Source organism: Artibeus jamaicensis, unplaced genomic scaffold (genome assembly GCF_021234435.1).
Source record: "Artibeus jamaicensis isolate MK-2021 breed Jamaican fruit bat unplaced genomic scaffold, CSHL_Jam_final scaffold_916, whole genome shotgun sequence".
In the NCBI taxonomy this organism is placed as follows: Eukaryota; Metazoa; Chordata; class Mammalia; order Chiroptera; family Phyllostomidae; genus Artibeus; species Artibeus jamaicensis.
This window is the reverse complement of record NW_026522059.1, coordinates 37,416,532-37,434,736: the sequence shown is the minus strand read 5'-3', so window position 1 is coordinate 37,434,736 and position 18,205 is coordinate 37,416,532. Positions and strand designations below refer to the sequence as shown.

Below are 18,205 nucleotides of genomic sequence, written 5' to 3'. Positions count from 1 at the left end.
CTTTGAGTATGTGCTGTTAATGCTTTCTAAAGAATTCTCTGTAATGTTAATGAGGAAGCTGCTTTTCAAGTCATTTAACAGCCAATGGAACGTAACATGTTTCTCCTTAGAATGCAATTATGTGTATAATGCAGTTGCACTTTGTCAAGTTATAAAATTACAGCAGTAACATTTTAAACATCTTTCTTCTTTTTTCCTTAATTCATCAGTCTCAGACTATATACTAGACTTCTGTAATACAACCTCATAACCAGGGGTAAATGGGTTAGATGTTCATCGCATATAAGCAGTTGTGTTAATAGAACTTGCTTTTGTTTGTAGGGAAAAACTAAACAGATCTAGAAAAATACATGTGTAAAACACCAAACCATAGGGAGATAAATGCAGACATGGAGAAAAGGTAATCAAAATAATAATAAATTGAAAAATGAAGTAAAAACAATATTTACTGCTGCAAATTTTAGGAAAAATGTCTAAAAATAATGAGCATTGTTATTAAATGTATACAGAAATTACCCTTGAGCAAAAACAATTTGGAGGTTAGCACCTGAAATTATTAACAAATTGTTAAACATAGGCTCTAAGAACTACTGGGGAGAAAGGTGTGAAAGAATATAAAGAAGCCCAGAAAGGCAAGGACCTACATCCAAGATTGCTCTATCCAGCAAAGCTTTCATTTAGAATGGAAGGGCAGATAAAGTGCTTCCCAGACAAGGTCAAGTTAAAGGAGCTCATCATCACCAAGCCCTTATTATATGAAATGTTAAAGGGACTTATCTAAGGAAAAGAAGATGATAAAAAATATGAACAGTAAAATGACAACAAACTCGCAACTATCAACAGCTGAACCTAAAAAAAAAAAAAAAACTAAGCAAACAACCAGAACAGGAACAATTAGAGAAATGGAGATAACATGGAGGGTTATCAGCAGGAAGGGAAAGTGGGGAGAATGGGGGAAAAGGTACAGGGAATAAGAAGCATAAATGGTAGATAATAAGTAGACAAGGGGAGGTTAGGAATCTTATGGGAAATGGAGAAGCCACAGAATTTATATGTGTGACTAATGGACATGAACTAAGGTGGGGAATGCTGGTGGGAGGGGCATGCAGGGTGGAGGGGAATAAAGGGGAGAAAAACGGAACAACTGTAATAGTATAATCAATAAAATATATTTAAAAGAAGAAATTTTAAAAATGCCTTAAAGGGAAGAAAAAAACACAATGCTCACCAATCATTGAACTCAGAAACTGAGTTCTGAATTTTCTCAGGCTGCTCTGGACACCACATTCCTGTATAACTAATTAAAATGAAAGGTTCCTTTGGAAAATTTCAGTCTTTCAGATTGAGTCCAAGAAACATACTTTTGTTCACATCGATTCAGATCTTTTGTGAATATTAATTTCACTGTTTACTTTTCTAAGGTATGGAGCATAAATCAGTATAAATCTATTTTTATAAATATGAATTAAAAATATTAGGAAGTCATTTTTAAATTACATGAACTATCAGTAGATAATGCTCTCTGATAATAGAATTTATTATATTTCTGCTTATTTAATTTTCTGTGTATAAACTTTATCATAAACGTAGTTCATTATGGGTTTGTTTTAAATTTAAATACTTAATTTTGGACCCCAACAGTATAGCTCTTTAGAATCTGTTTTAAACAGGTACTATGTAGAAAAATCATTGGTTTATTGTTTAGTTGTTTTTCTTTTGCCTGATGCTTTTTGATTTTGAAATTAGTGTAGGGGAGGAAAATGAAATTTCCTTCTACTCTTCCAAGTTATTAGCTGAGACCCTAGTAATAAAAGACAGATTAATAAGAAAAAATAAACAGAAGTTTAAAAACATTAAATTGTAAATGTGCAATAAAACATATATACATCATGTATTCACGGGAGACACCCAAGAGGAGATGAGTGACTCTCCACGGTGCAGATCTGGGGGAGGCATATTCTGTCCTGAAGTGCTTACCAGGAGCCGGTGGGATCTGACTCCCCTTTGCCTCTGCATGCAGGTGCACCCTGAGCGTGACGGTGGAGCAGGCCATCATTCTGGCCAGAAGCCACGGACTGCCTCCTCGCTACATTATGCAGGCTACAGACGTGATGCGGAAGCAGGTGAGCCTCGCTCCCATTGTGGGGAGTCGCTCTACAGGACCTGGGTTTTGAACGCTTGTTTGTTTGCTTATCAGGTGCCTGACAGGAGCCTGCATGGGACGGGTATTTTTCCAGGCACAGAGAGTAAGACATGAATAAGAAACACTCCCAGGGAAGAAGACTGCACAGATGTCCAAGAGATGTAGAAAACCTAGATAAAAGGATGTCTAAGAGGTTAACTGGAGGGAAAAAGGGAGTTGGCCAGGCAAAATGAGCAGGAGCGGTTTGGGGGCTAATGAGAAGGAGAGAGAAAAGGACACATGTCACTTTCTGTGAATTGCAGGGAACAGACTGGGGAAGGGGTGGGGGAAAAACAAACAAACGAATAGAAGTGAGGCCAGCGCTGGCCTGGGGTCTGCCGCACGGACGTGAGGCACGGCAGATGCACGTACTTTGGAGCTTCAGGCTGTGGAACCCAGACCGGAAGACTGAACACCTAGGTCTCACAAGGTCCAAGAGGATTTGTTAAATGAAGGTTTGATCCATGAGAAGCACATGACATTGTAGCTCATCTGGAAAAGGGCATATACAGATGTAAACACAGCGGGTTCAGGAAGAACTTTTTGGCGGGGATATGCAAATTCAGCTTTAAAAAGTAGGCCAAGGTAAACTTGTGATTAGTCATATCTGGATTGGGGCTTGGGTGCTGAAACATACAGAAAGGGCCTAACCTTTCTGGCTCACTCTGTTACTTTTAGATTAAGTTTGCAGTCAGACTTGCAGAAACCATCTCAAAATTGTGGTTTATGGCAGATTAAGAGACTGTATTAACCTCTTTCAATAATAATCTAGTAAGGGGGTAATTATGAGTTGGCTACATATATATTCTAAGTATATTTACTTAAACATTGAGAACCTTAAAATTCTCATGACTGAAAATGGGGATAGAGAAAATAGAAAAAGTTAAAACAATATTATGTAGGTCTTAATGACTTGTTTAACTAGTGTAAACCTTTTAAAAACATATTATACATATACATATTATATTTCTATTCATAGATGTTACTATATATTTATAAAATATGATTTAAAAAGACTAAAAAGTTACAAAGTTCTGTCTAAAACCCCTATTGATTTCTAATCCACACCATTTTTAGTATTTATCAGTCCATCTTTTTCCTATTGTTTTTAAATAAATACATTTAGAACCCTAAGACTTCTTCTGTTGATTGTTTGTCTGCTCCAAGTTTTTAAGACATCTCTAAGTGGTTCTGAGAGACAGATACTAATTTCTACCTTCTTTGTAAAAGATTATGGAGCCCAGGCCCTTCCTTTCTTTAGAGAAACTGGGGTAGACCTTTGCAATAGTCCTTCTGCTGCTGATCCTCTGACCAGTGTTTGGCAGTTTTAGGGAGCGGGATTAATGGCTAGGATCCAATCTGCAAGCCAACTCCTACCAGCCTGGGATCCAAGTAGTTGGGACGTAAGTGTAGTGAAAGATATTCCTTTGGCCTTTCAACCGTTGAGACTGTTTCCAGAGAGTAAAAGATTAGAATATTTGAGGTTAATGATTTATTTTTTTCTAAGATCTTTAATTTCTTTTTTAGGGAGAACTTTTTCAGCGTGATTTATTCTTATTTTTTATTGCAGTATAGTTTTCATGTACAGATTCTGTATATGTACTTTCCATAGTTGTTTTAATTAACTGCTCAAATTCAAAGGAAAGATAAAAGATAGAAGGAAGGGTACTGTGCTTCTTATCATTTTTTTGTAATGATTATAATAATCTTTAGGATAATCAACAGATCTGATTACTAAAAGGCTGAGGGTAGACACTTCTATTAACATTATAAACTTAAAGTTATTTGTCTAATAAATTACACATTTCAAGTGTTCTTTGATAGAAGCCTACCCCCAAAGCCTTTTTTGACCATCTTAGTAAAAACTTGGATTTCCGAGAATTCTGGCTCCTTAGCTACAGCATCAGGGTATCAGGACATTAGACTGGGCACTAAGACCGAGGACCTGGGAAGATGCCTTCTTGCCCCATGTCCTGGTGGACACTGTGTAGGCAAGTCACCATCCCATAGACACCAGCAGGCAAGTGCTGTACCCTTACAGCGCAACCCGAGTCTATCAGGATGGAAATCAAGAAACAAATAAAAAATTATGTGAATTCTCTGCTCTACTTTTATAAACAACTTTTCTCTAAAGTCTAAAATAAAGGGCTTTTTTTTTGTTTAAAAAAAACCTGTCTAATAGCAATTTCTAAATTCCTTTCCATCTCTTTTTGCCGCCCCCTCCCGCCCCTTCCTCTGTTTGCTTTCCTTTGTTTGGCCCACTCTGAGAGAGTTTTTTCTCTCTCCCTTTCTTCGGCCCTTCTGCCCCTTCCCATAGGTTAGAATGCGGTGGGGGAGAGAGTTGCAGACCTTTCTTCAGATACCTCTTCTGCACCTGTTCTCACCCCCACACTCCAGTGTTTCGTTCTGTGTAGTAACTAATTCCCCTTAGTAACTGATCTGTGATTATAGCTTCATTCGTGAACTTGACAGATGGGAAAGACTTTTTCATTACTGAAGTACATTGTCTTTGTGGCAGAATTTTGAGGCAGAATTCTTGCACTTCAGAAATCTACGTGAATATGCCTTGTCCAGAAATTGTTTCAGAACTGCATGGAAATAAAGAACAAACTAACAGTCACCAGAGCTGGGGGGATGGGGATAATGGGGCAAAGAAGGGGACAGGTCATCAAGGAACATGTATAAAGGACCCGTGGACAAAGACAGTGGGGAAGAGAAGGATGGAATGTGGAAGGTGGGGATAGGTGGGGTAGGGGAGAGTAAATGTGAGGAAAATGAGGACAACTGTAATTGCACAACCCTATAAATAAATAAATAAATAAATAAATAAATAAATAATGAAACCATTTTCTTGATCAATACCATAAAGTTCAAAATAGCTGACTATTCAGTGAGGACAAACGCAAGAGGGGTAGAGCTGTGGTTCCTGTTCCACGGAAGGGGAGGCACAGCGGATACTTACACCCTGCTCGTTTCCTGCTGTCTTATGCAGTGCTTGATTCTAGGAATACAGGCACAGGTGAGACGGTGAACAGGAAGCTGTCGTTGAAAGTCCTTTCAAGTGATTTAAATGGCTGTTGGAATACATACCCATCCCTTTAAACAGTGTATCAGCGTGTTTTGATTCTTCAAAGCATTCATTTTGAAACTGCTCAGGTGATGATTTCTCTCTTCTTCATCCAGTCTCCCTTGATGTTAAATACATGGTTGGAATAAATGTTCTGCACTCAAATGTTAGTGGTATATTGCATTAATTACTAATGCAATGGGGAGCTAAGAGTGATTTTCCTTACCTTTTTTTTCAGGGAGCAAGAGTTCAGAACACCGCGAAGAATCTGGGAGTCAGAGACAGAACCCCTCAGTCTGCTCCCAGGTAGGTGACTTCCCTGCTCCACGCCTGCCAAAGGGCTTCCACCCTCCCCCACCCTCTCCCAGGCGGCCGCTCACAGTGAATGCGGTTGCTCCAGGCCATGCCCTGGGTGGAACTGACGGGAGTCATAGAAACTGGCCTTGTAAACAAACATTTTGTGACGAAACGTGATAAGGCACAAATGCTCTCAGAGTGAAATGGAATTTTAGCTGAAGCAAACTGAGGAGCAAACAGAAGTCTTGGCATTGTTTTATTTTGTAGGTTTCATTATGAATTCAAAACCAAAACTCCACACAGTTGGTGTGAAAATTTATATTCCAACTGGGCCAAACTACCAAAATGTATTTTCATTTATACTTTTACGATTGTACATGCTATTTATTCCCTCTGGCGTGATCGTGTGTCCTGTCTATATCTGTATGAAAAGCTCCTATTTAACAACAAAACCCAACTTTGTTGTTAATTGTTCCTTGAAGTCTTGGTTGAGTTTCCTGCCTCTGTATGCTTCATTAGCATCTTCTATATTGATCGATTATAACCCTCATTGTGTTGCAATATATTGTTACGTGTCCCTTTTTCCAACTTGAATATGAATTCTTTGGAGGCAAGGAATATGTTTTTGATTTTGTTCATTGCTCATCATAGTGCCTATCATGAATATCTCATTTCAAGAATGGGTGGGTGAATGAATACATGAATGAATTAACATTTTGTTTGTTAGTAAACCAAATATTCAGAGTTTACATACCGTCATAAGAAAGGATTCTAATCCATCTTTAAAAGAAATGAACATGGCAATAGCCATCAAAGAAATATTGTTAATTTGATTTCCCTGGTGACATTAGGGTAAGCAGCCATTTTCCTGAAGTAGGGCAAAAATTAGGTAATTTTTTTACATTTGGTTGCTTTTATACATTTGCATTTTAACAAAAAGTAGGCTCCTCCAAGCACTGCCGCAGACGAGACACTCTTTGTTTCTGTGTACAAAGCAATTACCAGAGTTAAAATGATAACCACAGCATTTATGAAATTATTCTTCATTTTGAAAAACTGTGTGGGCAGTGAAAGTACTTTCAAAAAACAAAACATATTTTCCTTTAAAAATGGATGAAGCACTCATGTTCTAATTGCATTTATTTTTAGTGCTGACTCCTAACCTTATTTAATCCTCAAGTCTTGTTTGTTATCTTTCACAGTTCATTAGATAAATCTAAGACTTTCTTTTGCTAAATAATCACTCACCATTTGCAGAAGAATTCACTTTCTAGCACCTGGAACAGAGATGGTGTATTTGGATAATAGACCAAGTGCACTGTTAAATTTACAATAAGAAAACAAAATAATACCTCAGCAAGGTCTTCTTAGCTAGAGTTTATGAACAATAATAAACAGTGGAGAAGGATAAGACTTTAGCATCCTAATCAATAAACCTATAGAAGACTGAATACAAGAAAAGAAAATGATGAACTCACTCTTTTGTTTATTGGGTTATATTTTAAAACACTTGAAATAAGACTCAATGAAATGTGCTAGTTATAAAGTGGACTTCTTTTTACAAGGGAATAATAGCCTTCAGAGAGAGAGCTAGAGTAACTTCTGAATTCTATTGTACCTATTCTTTCATTCATTCTACAAATGTGTATTGAGGACCTAAGAAATGCAAAGCATTCTGCTATCCCCTGTGGAGAAGCTAAACATGACATAGAAATAGTCTGATCACTCAAGGACCTTTCAGTTAAAGAGATGAGATGAATAAAACTTAACTATAAGACTAGGTAGAAGGTAAAAGAGTGCTGAGGTCCACGGAGGGGCTGGGATTCCCTCCCAGCTGGGAACGAGGATTCCTTTCCCAAAGACATCTTACTGAAAAACACATTTGGCTCTCAAGGCCAGGCCACCCATAGGCAAATCTGGGGTCATGTTTCTGCAGATGTCTTCATGGAGATAAAGTTTGCTACCTCTGCCTGAGATAATATTTGACTCTAATCTCCAACCAGTCTCTTCATAATTTTCCTAAAACCATCCACTTTCTTTCACTTTTAAAAGTTCACTCAGCAAACATCTATTGAATTTCGGCTGTGCATTTGTAGAGGTCAGACACTTTGTTAAAAGCTAGAGATACAGTTTTTTGCATTAGTTACTGATGTGAACAAAAGAGTAGCCATTGAATAAAATGGAAATAGTATACAGTTAAGAACTGTGGCAGAAATAGGTACAGATTGCCATGAGAATAGAGTAAGGGCACATGTCTCAGCCTGGGGAGGGAGAGGAGAGGGAGCAGGGCGACCCTGGCCCGGTCAGCATGGTAACAGATGTCCCCTGCAGCCGATTCACTGAGGCCAAGGCCTGCGTAACGCATCACGCTTTGAGAGCTACGCAGAGGCCTCTGTGACTGACGGTTGAATGTGCTTAAAGAATGATGCAAAGTTACAGTGGAAACATAGGCAGGGGCTGGGTCACGACGAGACTTGTATGAGATATTGAAGTGTTTTGATTTTAACTTGAAGACTCTAGGGAGGTATTAATAAACACTCTTTCTATCTGGAAGATTTAAATTTTAAAGTTTATCTCTGGCCACATTCAGAGGATCCATCAGAGGAATGCTAAGATGGAAATGAAGGCAGGAGCTTGAACGATTATAGTATTGAGAATGGAGATGGGAGGAGGGATTAGAGAGACATTTAGTAAACAGAATTAATAGTCTTTGAACACTGATTGGATGAAGAAGGATGGGTTAAAGGAAGATCCTAGAATGGCCACCAAATCTTTGGCTTGGGCGACAAGGGGTTAATGGTTCTAGTCCCTGAGATAGAAGACACAGCAAAAAGAGCACAGATAGGGAACTCCGTGTGGTACTATTGAGACTAAGGATCAATGGGACATCCCTGTGGAGATGCCTGTGTGAGCAGGAGAAATGAAGTTCATCCCCCTCCTTCCATGCATTGGCTCTTCAGAGCAATAAGCATATCTTCACCAAGAACTAAATACTACATTTCAGGGGGAAGGGCATGCTAGTCTTATTTTCTATTGCATTACAAAATCTGTAAACTATGGTGTAATGGAAGCTTTATTTTTTTATTCGTGTAATTGGGAGGCAGCATACTATAGTGGTTAAAAGTGACAGGATGGCTGGAGCCCCAGCTCCTGTTATGTGACCTTATTCAGTCAGGTTATTCATCCTCTGAGACACTTCAGCGTTTGTGTAATGGGGAAACTGCCTTGCGGCAGAGTATTATTGGACTTCAGCCTTGGAAGAGACATTTGCTTTGTGGTTCCCTTTAACACAACTTGTATTTTGCCATGTATGAAGATGAAGAGCATGATCTATAGACTGCAGTTTGAAAGTTGTACTCTGTGGATTTAGATTTGGGCTGGAAATACCAGCTGCAGCGGGAAAAGAAGAAAGTGGAGCCAGGACCAAACCTTTTTTTGTGCAGGGCCACTGCTGTGCATGAGTGGAATGAGAAGAGAAAGGGTCGCCAAATTTGGGGCAAAGAAAGACTGCCATTACCCAACAATTTAGCTGCCCCAAACCAAATGCCTCCATGCAGAGTAAAATTCCAAGTCTTATTATTACATTTTACTTCCAGATTTCATCTGCTTGTTCTAAATTCCCAAAGCCCCACAATTTCCATTACAAATGTGTCTGAATTCAGATTACCGTGAGTGGCTTCCAAGAAGCCTCACAGAGGCTGAATTTGCCCAGCTCTGCAGTACCCAGAGCTGTTCTTTCATTAGCTGATCATAGGCAGTAGCCTTTCCACTGGTTTGCAAAGCAGACATTTCAAAGACTCGCCTGCCCAGTGGCATTAGTTACGTTCTGTGGGAACATGTAGTTCAAAGCAAAGGACTGTGATGGCTCAGCCCAGATCTCACCAGGTAGGATGGCCTTTGCCCAACTGATGGTGTCTGCTCTGCTGGAGGACAGCCACTGCACCTTCCCACTCGCCAGGCAGCGTGTTGGGAAACGAGAGGATAGGCGTCCAAGAGCAAAAGACTTCTCTGATCATCCTGCTATTCCAGCCCCGGGAACGCAGTTTGAAGCAGCGCCATAACCTTTAGCTGGAAAAAACAAAAGGCAGCTTTGAGGTCTTCCAGCTCATTTTAATATATTCTTTTCCCTGGGAATGATGAAATAGCCTTTCTGATGTGAGATATCCTTATTTCAATATTTGTTTTCTTCCTTGGAGTTGACATGTGGAGCATGAAACACCTTCTAGACTTAAAATATGTTTTATAAACCTCCAGGGCATTAACTTCTTCTATGTGTTTCCAGACTAAGAAAGTTCATTTTGTGAACTAGGTTTCTAACCCAATATTAAATCTTTCTCATTCTTTCCCTTTGATTTAGAATTAGCATAGGACTAAGTGTTGAAGGGAGAAGAAAATTTTAATTTGCTAAGTTTGTCAACAACTCATTTACCCTTGGGTTTAGAATGCTTTAAAAAAAAGCAAAGCAGGAGCCTGCACCTTATTTTTTAGACTGTCAGACCAAACTCTGAGGGAGAACCAGCATGGCTGTGGGCACAGCTGAGGACCACAGGTGGAGTCCAACATCCAGGCACCTTCAGCCAGCTGATCTCTCAGACTAAGCTTTAAATAATGGGTGTGCCCTGTATGGACACTACTGTAGCTCTGTTCCCTTTTGTTTTGGAGTTAGGATTCCACCGTTGGTGGGGGCAGTGAGGGGACATGGAGCACAACCTGTATAATCCTAGGCCAGTTCCCTGTGTGGTCTCAAGGCTGTGTGGTCTCAAGCAACTTGACCTGGGACTCAAAGAGGGAACATCTTCCCATCTCCCAATGTCTCCACTGATTCAGCTGGATTCCCAGACCTACTTGCATCTCCACCTGATTCTGTGGGCAGGTGAGAGAAGGATGGGTAAAGCTGGGCATATACCATATTTTTCAGACCCTAAGATGCACCTAGGTTTTAAAGGAGGACACTAGGAAAAAAATTTTGAAGCAAAAAATGTGGTAAAATATTTAATAACATAGATAACATAATATTTCACCAATGTACATGTAAACAGAACTCAACAGCAGCATTAACAACCACTATTCCTCCCAAATTTGGTGGGGAAGTACATCTTAGGGTCTGAAAAATATAGTATATCTTAGGAAAACCAACTAACTGTGCCTTTGATGTTTAGGATTCAGGACTTGGCCATGCAGCCATTCCACAGCCAGCTGCCCGTACCAGCAGATGGTACATAATGAAGCAAATTTCCACAACGGGTTAGAAAAATCAGTAGGTCCCCAATGAGACAGGTGTACACATGATGGTAATTACACCATCGTCATCTCATGGAATTTAGAGAATCAGTTTTGCTGCCAGCAAGAGCAGCGGGCACCGGGGCAGAAGCTGCGAGTGTAACAAAAGCAGCATTGCTCAGCCAGTCATCACGCTTGTGTGCACAGAGGCGTGTGTGTCTTCTCAACAATGGAGCTGAGATTCCAGAGTTCGCTAATTCATATGTGATTTTTGGTGAAATAGGCAATATGGTCATGCCTCACAAACCAAGAGATTATTGTCAATACATTTATTATACTAATGTATTTGTTATACTGATAAAAACATTTCAGGTACTGTCCATGTGTCAGGCCACTGTCACACAGTGTTGTGCCCCTTTCTAGGCTGTACAAGCTGTGCGAGCCGCCTCCCCCAGTTGGAGAGGAATGAAGAGAACCTCGAGGAACCAGCGGAGCAGAAGCTTCTGAACACTGGGCAAGACAAAGGACTGGCGGGCTAAACGTTCTCCACGCTATAAGAAAAAAAGAATTTTTTCCTCTAAATCTTTCACCATGATATAAATAACTAATGATCAGCCTGTACTTAGATACTGCTGCTGGAAATGGATAGACCTTCATTCACAAACTGGTTTCTCTATGTATTGACACGAACTACTCATTTTTAGGGTAAAATCTGTCCCTGGAAATTATGGAAAAAATGCCAGAGAAAAAGTTTATTATCATGCCTTTTCTACCATTTATTGAAATAATGTTATTGCATTTGGTTTCACCTTCTCCCAATAGGACCTGTAATCATGGGTCTTTCCATTGAGGAAGCCTGTCACTGAAGAAACATGGTCGTATTTTCTCAATCGCACAGAAACGTTAGAGAAGACACAGCTGGTGTCCTCGGTTCTCAGTTCCTCTGTGTCAGAGAAAGTAGTTTCTATGTCAAAGGCAAAGAGCTTGCTTTCCTCTTTTGAAGAGTGTCTTTGTCAGTCGGGGAGAAGGGAGCCATTGAGGTCTCCAGCAAGACCCTCTTCCTCCTGCTTCAGGGTCCTTTGTGCTCCTGGACAGTCCCAGGGGTCCGTGCTGTCCGAGGGTCTTTGAAGTGGGTGTGGCTTTCTTGGGCCAGGTGGGCAGGTGCTGTGTCGGGTGTGGCGGGGTGGGAAGAGGCAGGGACAGAGGGGATGGGAAGGAAGATGAGGTTAAATGAGGGGAAAAAATGAGTCCATTTAAAAACTCAACCTTTAACTTAGAAATATACTTTCTAAACCTCTTAATTTTATTAAGACTTTCTTATATGATGTCAGACTCTAAGAGAATACACCATGCCCAGAATCTTTCTATCACGGTGTAAGGTATGAAAGTAAAGCTTTACTTGTTGCATTTTAAAAGAACTATTAGAGCCCTGGCTGGTATAGCTCAGTGGATTGAGCGTGGGCCTGTGAACCACACGATTGAGGTTCAATTCCCAGTCAGGGCACATGCTTGGGTTGCAGGCCGGTTCCCTGCAGGCCAGTTCCCAGCAGGGGATGCAAGAAAGGCAACCATACATTGATGTTACTCTCTCTCTCTCCTTCCCCCCTTCCCCTCTAAAGGTAAATAAATAAAAATTAAAAAAAAAAAGAACTATTAGAGACCTTGGTAATCCATGGGAGCACAAGGCATTTTCTATGCATAGTGTTTATAATTTCTACATTGATAAAGCAACATTGTTCTTAACATAGTGAATATAAATACTGAGTTCAAATCCATAATTTTCAAAATATTAAAATGCCCTTATTGTGACTCTTACAATTTTATGAACTTAGACTAATTTGGTGTGTGAAATGCTTTTTATAACTAAAGTATATACAAATCATTATTAAATTTTAATTTATAAAATTTTTTTATGGTTTTCAAGCTATCATTAAAAACCTTCATCACTAGCAGTTGTGTACTGAGTAACAAAAATACTGGTTTTAAATATGTATGAAATATTTATATACTCAAGGTAATAATTATTGTTATTTGGCACAAAAGATCTTAATACTTTTGCAATAAGTTCATATATACAATGAAAAATAAAGAAACTAACATCAGAGTTTTCAAAAAAAGTTGAATACTTTGAATGTATTAATCAGATGACTTTATCTTAAGTATCTATATTAAGTATATCCTTTACTTTTAGGGATTTTACATTCTCAATACTATCTGCAAGTAATCCTAAAGTTCCGTGATATTAGTAAATTATGATTTTCTTATACTGAACATTTGATTATATTCTATGTAGGGTTGATAAGTGAGCAAGACTGATTAACTAGCAGGTACTTTTTGCATTGTCATTAGTGTTTGCTAACCACGATCCTGGAAGTAGTAATCACTCAGAGGAATGAAGGGGTCATTTAAACATTTGGATGACACTTTGCTATGTTTTGGGGGAAATTATCTGCTATGGTGATATTTATAAATTAAGATGTTTTTAAAGACCTACACTCTTCATAATATAATGTTTCTACTATTATTTTAAGGGTTAAACACAGTATAAGCATAGCATCTACTTTAGTAAGTGCTTGGCATTTATTAATGCTCCAAAGTTAGTGATGGCTTACATTATCATCAGTCACTGTCATGTTTTGTTATAATAAACATTGTAGAAAACACTTCAGTTTTAATACTATGTGCCAAGCAAAACATCCAAGTGCTTTACCGGCACTTTGGTGTTACTGCTTCACTTGTCCCATAATGACGACCTGAGGTGGCACTGTCTTCATAACGCCCTCTCTACAGTTGAGGGCCTTTGCCCAGTGACTGGCTCTACACTATGAGACTGACAAGTGGTAGGACTGAGATTTGAACCCAGGAAGTCTGATTCTCATTACCATCAGAACTGTTGTAATGTTACCAGTTACTTGCTACCAAAGTAGGAGTTACATGAAGTGTGTTGCCATTAAATTATACATCTTATATTGAGGGAAAAAAGTGAATGAAAATATGTAAAATACCTTTAATATATGAAAATCTTAAGATTGCTGGGACATTTAACCATTCTGAATACACATTTTAAGGTAACTCAATGCTGTTGCAGTCTGAAAAAAATACATTCCTCAAATTGAAAGTAACAGTTTTAGGCATGTTTTGAAAGTCCGGAATGGTACATTATATAAAATTTGACTCTGATTCCCAAGCAGTGGTAACAGGAATAAATATATGATTAATGAATGAATGAGACAGTTTTTAATGCCATGATGTACCTCTGTGTGACGCTGGGCGTTTAACTGGCCCTGCGTGTTTAGACCAGGTTCGCCTACATGCTCACACGCTCCTCTACAACCCGGCACCTGAAGCCATGCTGATTTAGCTAGTGGTCCTTCCATGTTCTGGGTTTGGACATCCTACCTCTCTCCACCAAAAGGGAAGGTCATGCATAGAAGATTGGGTTCTTAACTTGGGACCTCTTCCAAATTATGAGTTAATGGGTAATTCCTCATCAGTACATCCTAGACACTATATTGTATCTTACAAAGATTTCTAACATCACACTTACAAAATTTAATATTAGGTGTATGAGCGATTTTAGGGACTAGAATTTTACATATATTCCCATTATTATTTAAAAAGGGAGAAAAAAGGAAAGAGAAAGTTTTCATACTCTTTTTCTCTATATTGTATAGTACAGTTTACTTTAGATTATAAGCTTCATTTTAGGAGCCAATATCCCAATCTAAGAAGTCTCATACTATTTTCTGTCTCTTTAAATCACATTTTTTTCCAGTGGCCACTTGGATTCAGTTGCAGCAACAATGTTCAATCACAACTAGTTTAAATCCCATGACACTATAATCCATAGTCGACCTTGAACAACACACTTTTGAACTATGCAGGCCCACTGACATGCAGATTTTTTCAATAAATGTGCACAGTGCTGTAAATATATTTTCTCTTTTTTAATGATTTTCTTAACATTTTATTTTCTCTAGCTTATCTTATTGTAAATATATAGTCTATAATGCATATAACATACAAAGTGAGCATTAATCAACTATTTATGTTCTCAGTAAGGCTTCTGGTCAACAGTAAGCTATTAGTAGTTAGGTTTGGGAGAGTCAGAATCTATACAGGGATTTCTGACTGTGGGGGCTGTGGGGGTGTCTGTCCTTCTGAACCCCCACATTGTTCAAGGGTCAACTGTATATGATATTGTAATGACATTGGTTCTCAGTCTACTCATTTAAATTTTGTGATAGTTAACTTTAGAAAGAAATAAAATTGATCCTGACACTAACTATAAAAAAATGAAGAAAATAAATGGGTAAAAAAACCCTGAGGGGTACATTAATTTAAGAAAATGAACTATTTTCAACCCTCGGGGAACATACATTATATAAGAAAAATAATATTTATTATTGTGAAAGCATTTTGTTAAGAATTAGCTACTCCATGGATTTGGAAGTAGTATATTTGTACTTAAAAACTAAAATATTCTTCCATTACTTTATGTAGGTCTTTTTCTATATAGCACAACTTAATGAGATTCCAAGGCATATTTTTATTCACTTGTATGTTTGAAAACAATATTGAAATTTTAAATAAATCACCTTTAAGTCATTTTACTTTACATTTTACTTTAAAGGTTATATTTTATGGGTTTTTTTTGTTAGTGGTATTTACTCATTTTGAAATTAACTTTAACATGTGACTAAATTATTTCTGAACTTTCGGAAACTTTATTTAAAAAAACTTACTTTGAAGTGAATTGGTGTACTAAATTATAGTTTCCTTACTTGCTCCAAGTCAGTAGTAGTTATTTCATTAACATGTACATATATTAACCAACTTGCTGAATGAATTTTTAGGTGCCCTGCTAACATATAAAGGCAAAGAGCTTTTGAAATGGTTTAGGATGATCTGAACTTGATTAAGAAAATATTCTGTACTCTACTAATTTTTTGAAGTTTTACAGACAAGCCTCAGACTGTCTGACCCTGCAGGAAGTTGAGGAGGTGGGGGAAATTTACAAGAGGGGGCTGTGCCAAGCATGGGCTCGGGCTGACTCCTTCATATGTAATCGCCACAGTTTTCTTAGGTGCTGCCGTTCCATAAATGTTGCTGGTTAGGCTTTGGTTTTAGGAAAATGTTACTGCTTCAAAGGTACCTCGAACAGTGATCTCAGCATTCATACTGCCAAGTTGCATGTGCGGGAAAGATTGTTCAATCGGTGCCTCCTCCATCTGCTTTTCCACAGACACATGGCCCGCTTCTCAGGACGGCTGGCCTCTCTCACTGAGAAGAGACACCCGAGGTCTACTAAGTCTACTAATGTATAAAAACTGTATTTTAAATGCATTTATATGTGCTGCTTTTCATTTTTTATAGTAACACATAGAAATTAGATTCTTATGTCTTGTTTCATATGATGATATGATAGAAGGAGTTGTTCAGTGTATTGCATGTCTGTTCTGTAGACAGCAGAACTGTCTCCATATATAGTAAGTGCTCCTGGTAGAGCCTCGTTTTGCTCACCAACATTAGTTTGCTTCTCAATCTGGAATCCATTTACCTAACTGCTACCCAGAAGTAGCTGATTAAATAAAAGTGTTGCATTTTTAAATGATATCTCTACTAGAAATAGAAAGCTTTGTAGAGGTAACTTTGGGTGTAAATAACTGAATACATGCCACTCACTTGTGTATTCATTCAACAAATGCATTTGAGATCACTGCAGAAGGCAGAGCACCTGGGCTTTCTTTATGTGTTGGATGCGTTTGGTTGACACCTTCTCAGTGTCTCTTCTGTGTTAATGATGGCCTATGTTTGTTACTTGAAATAACATTATTTGTAATGCAAATCTATTCTAATACCATTGAGGTATATATACTGTATTAAGTCGAGAACATTAAGCTGATAAAATGCTTTAGAAAACATACATTTAAATTTGAATACCTAATGCTTCAAGCAAATTTATTAGAGTTTCAGAGGAATATATATTTTTGTTACTGCTAAGTAAAATGAGTAGAACATAGCTTTTGCTTAAAAGTATTTTTGTAAGTATTCATTTACACAGTATTCATTATTTTAAATCTTAGAATTGGGCCTATAAATAGTAATTTTTAAAAATGTATCCATATTTAACAATGTATAACATCCAAATTATAATGACAAATTTCATCTGAAGGTGTTATTCAAGTACTCTGTTCTTTTGCTTGTAAAATATTCATGTAACATAGTTTCAATCACTCAGTGTTTTGTGTATGGTTAATTTTACCAAAGTGTATTATGTATTTTGTGTCATTTTTATTTGCATAAAAGATTAGAGTAATAACATTGTACCATAAATGCCAATAACAATAAAGTATAATGTAGTGTGACCATGTCAGCTTCTCTCTACTTAACCAATTCCTACTCTGTTCTCACCTGTGTAGGAGACAAAACTTCATGAAAAACAGATTTTTCACCCTTTAAAATTTACAGGCTTTATAAAAGAAAATTGAAATAAGTATGAAACAAATCTACACATACAAACCAAGGTGAGTTGTGGGGACAGTAACTCCTAGGAAGGGGTCAGGAAGTGAATGTTAATATTGGCCACAGCATAGGAAAGCTTCATAGGAGATGAGACTTTTGCTGTTCTTGGAATTAATTAGCCAATCTATCAAAATTTAGTCAGTGCCTATTAGGTATAAGTGCTTGCCCTAGTTGCTGAGGGTGTTATTAGTGCATATGATCCCCAAGCTCTGCACTTGAAGAACTTGTATAAACTTGTAACGCAGTGCACAAACCAAAATGACACCTATCAACATAAGCAGTGCACACTAATACAAAATGATAAGTAAGGCAATGAGATATGTGTACCACAGAACTTCAAAATATTTACATTTACCCCAATATCCTTTTTATCAGGCATCTAAGAATGATTAGGTCCTGAGCTGGGCTGGATTTTTAGTCATTAGAAACACACATAGGGCTACTGTCCATATAGAGCTTTCAGTCTAGATGAGGGGGAAACATTACCAAAAAAAAATGACGAGGGAGGGCCAGGTTAGCTTTCAGAATCTGTGAGATTAAGCAGTCTTGTTAAGAACAGCATGAATACTCACACTGAGACGCACCAGATGTTCTGGTCGGATGGTGGGTGGGTCAGTCTGAACAGAGAAATAAGACATGTGGATGTGATTAGAAAGAGCTATGGATATAAGAGAAAGTTGGGTGTGGATGGTGCAGGTCTCTGGATGCTGGCTTAGAAGTCTGCGGATTGTATGCAGAAGGAAGTCGAGACACCTAGTTCACAAAGCTGATGAAGAATTAAGAAATCCCAGGGGAGAGTTTGAAAGGTGTGTGTGTTACGGACTGTGTGAGCCACCTCAGAGAAGCCAAAAGAAATAACCATGGAAAGAAACAAAAATCAGTAACTAGATTTTCTTTTTGAGAAATTGCTGGTA

At 38.1% G+C, this 18,205-nt stretch overlaps 1 protein-coding gene across 1 annotated transcript in view; it reads left to right on the top strand.

Moving 5' to 3' along the window:
• The window catches only part of PREX2 (phosphatidylinositol-3,4,5-trisphosphate dependent Rac exchange factor 2), a 226,910-nt gene extending 209,520 nt beyond the window's left edge, over positions 1-17,390 (top strand). Inside the window, exons 38-40 of the mRNA XM_037148935.2 lie at positions 2,021-2,123; positions 5,488-5,555; positions 11,190-17,390. Coding sequence (XP_037004830.2) covers positions 2,021-2,123; positions 5,488-5,555; positions 11,190-11,235 — 217 coding nt within the window. The 3' untranslated portion in view covers positions 11,236-17,390. The remainder of the gene's footprint in view (positions 1-2,020; positions 2,124-5,487; positions 5,556-11,189) is intronic.
• Positions 17,391-18,205: the final 815 nt, after the last annotated feature.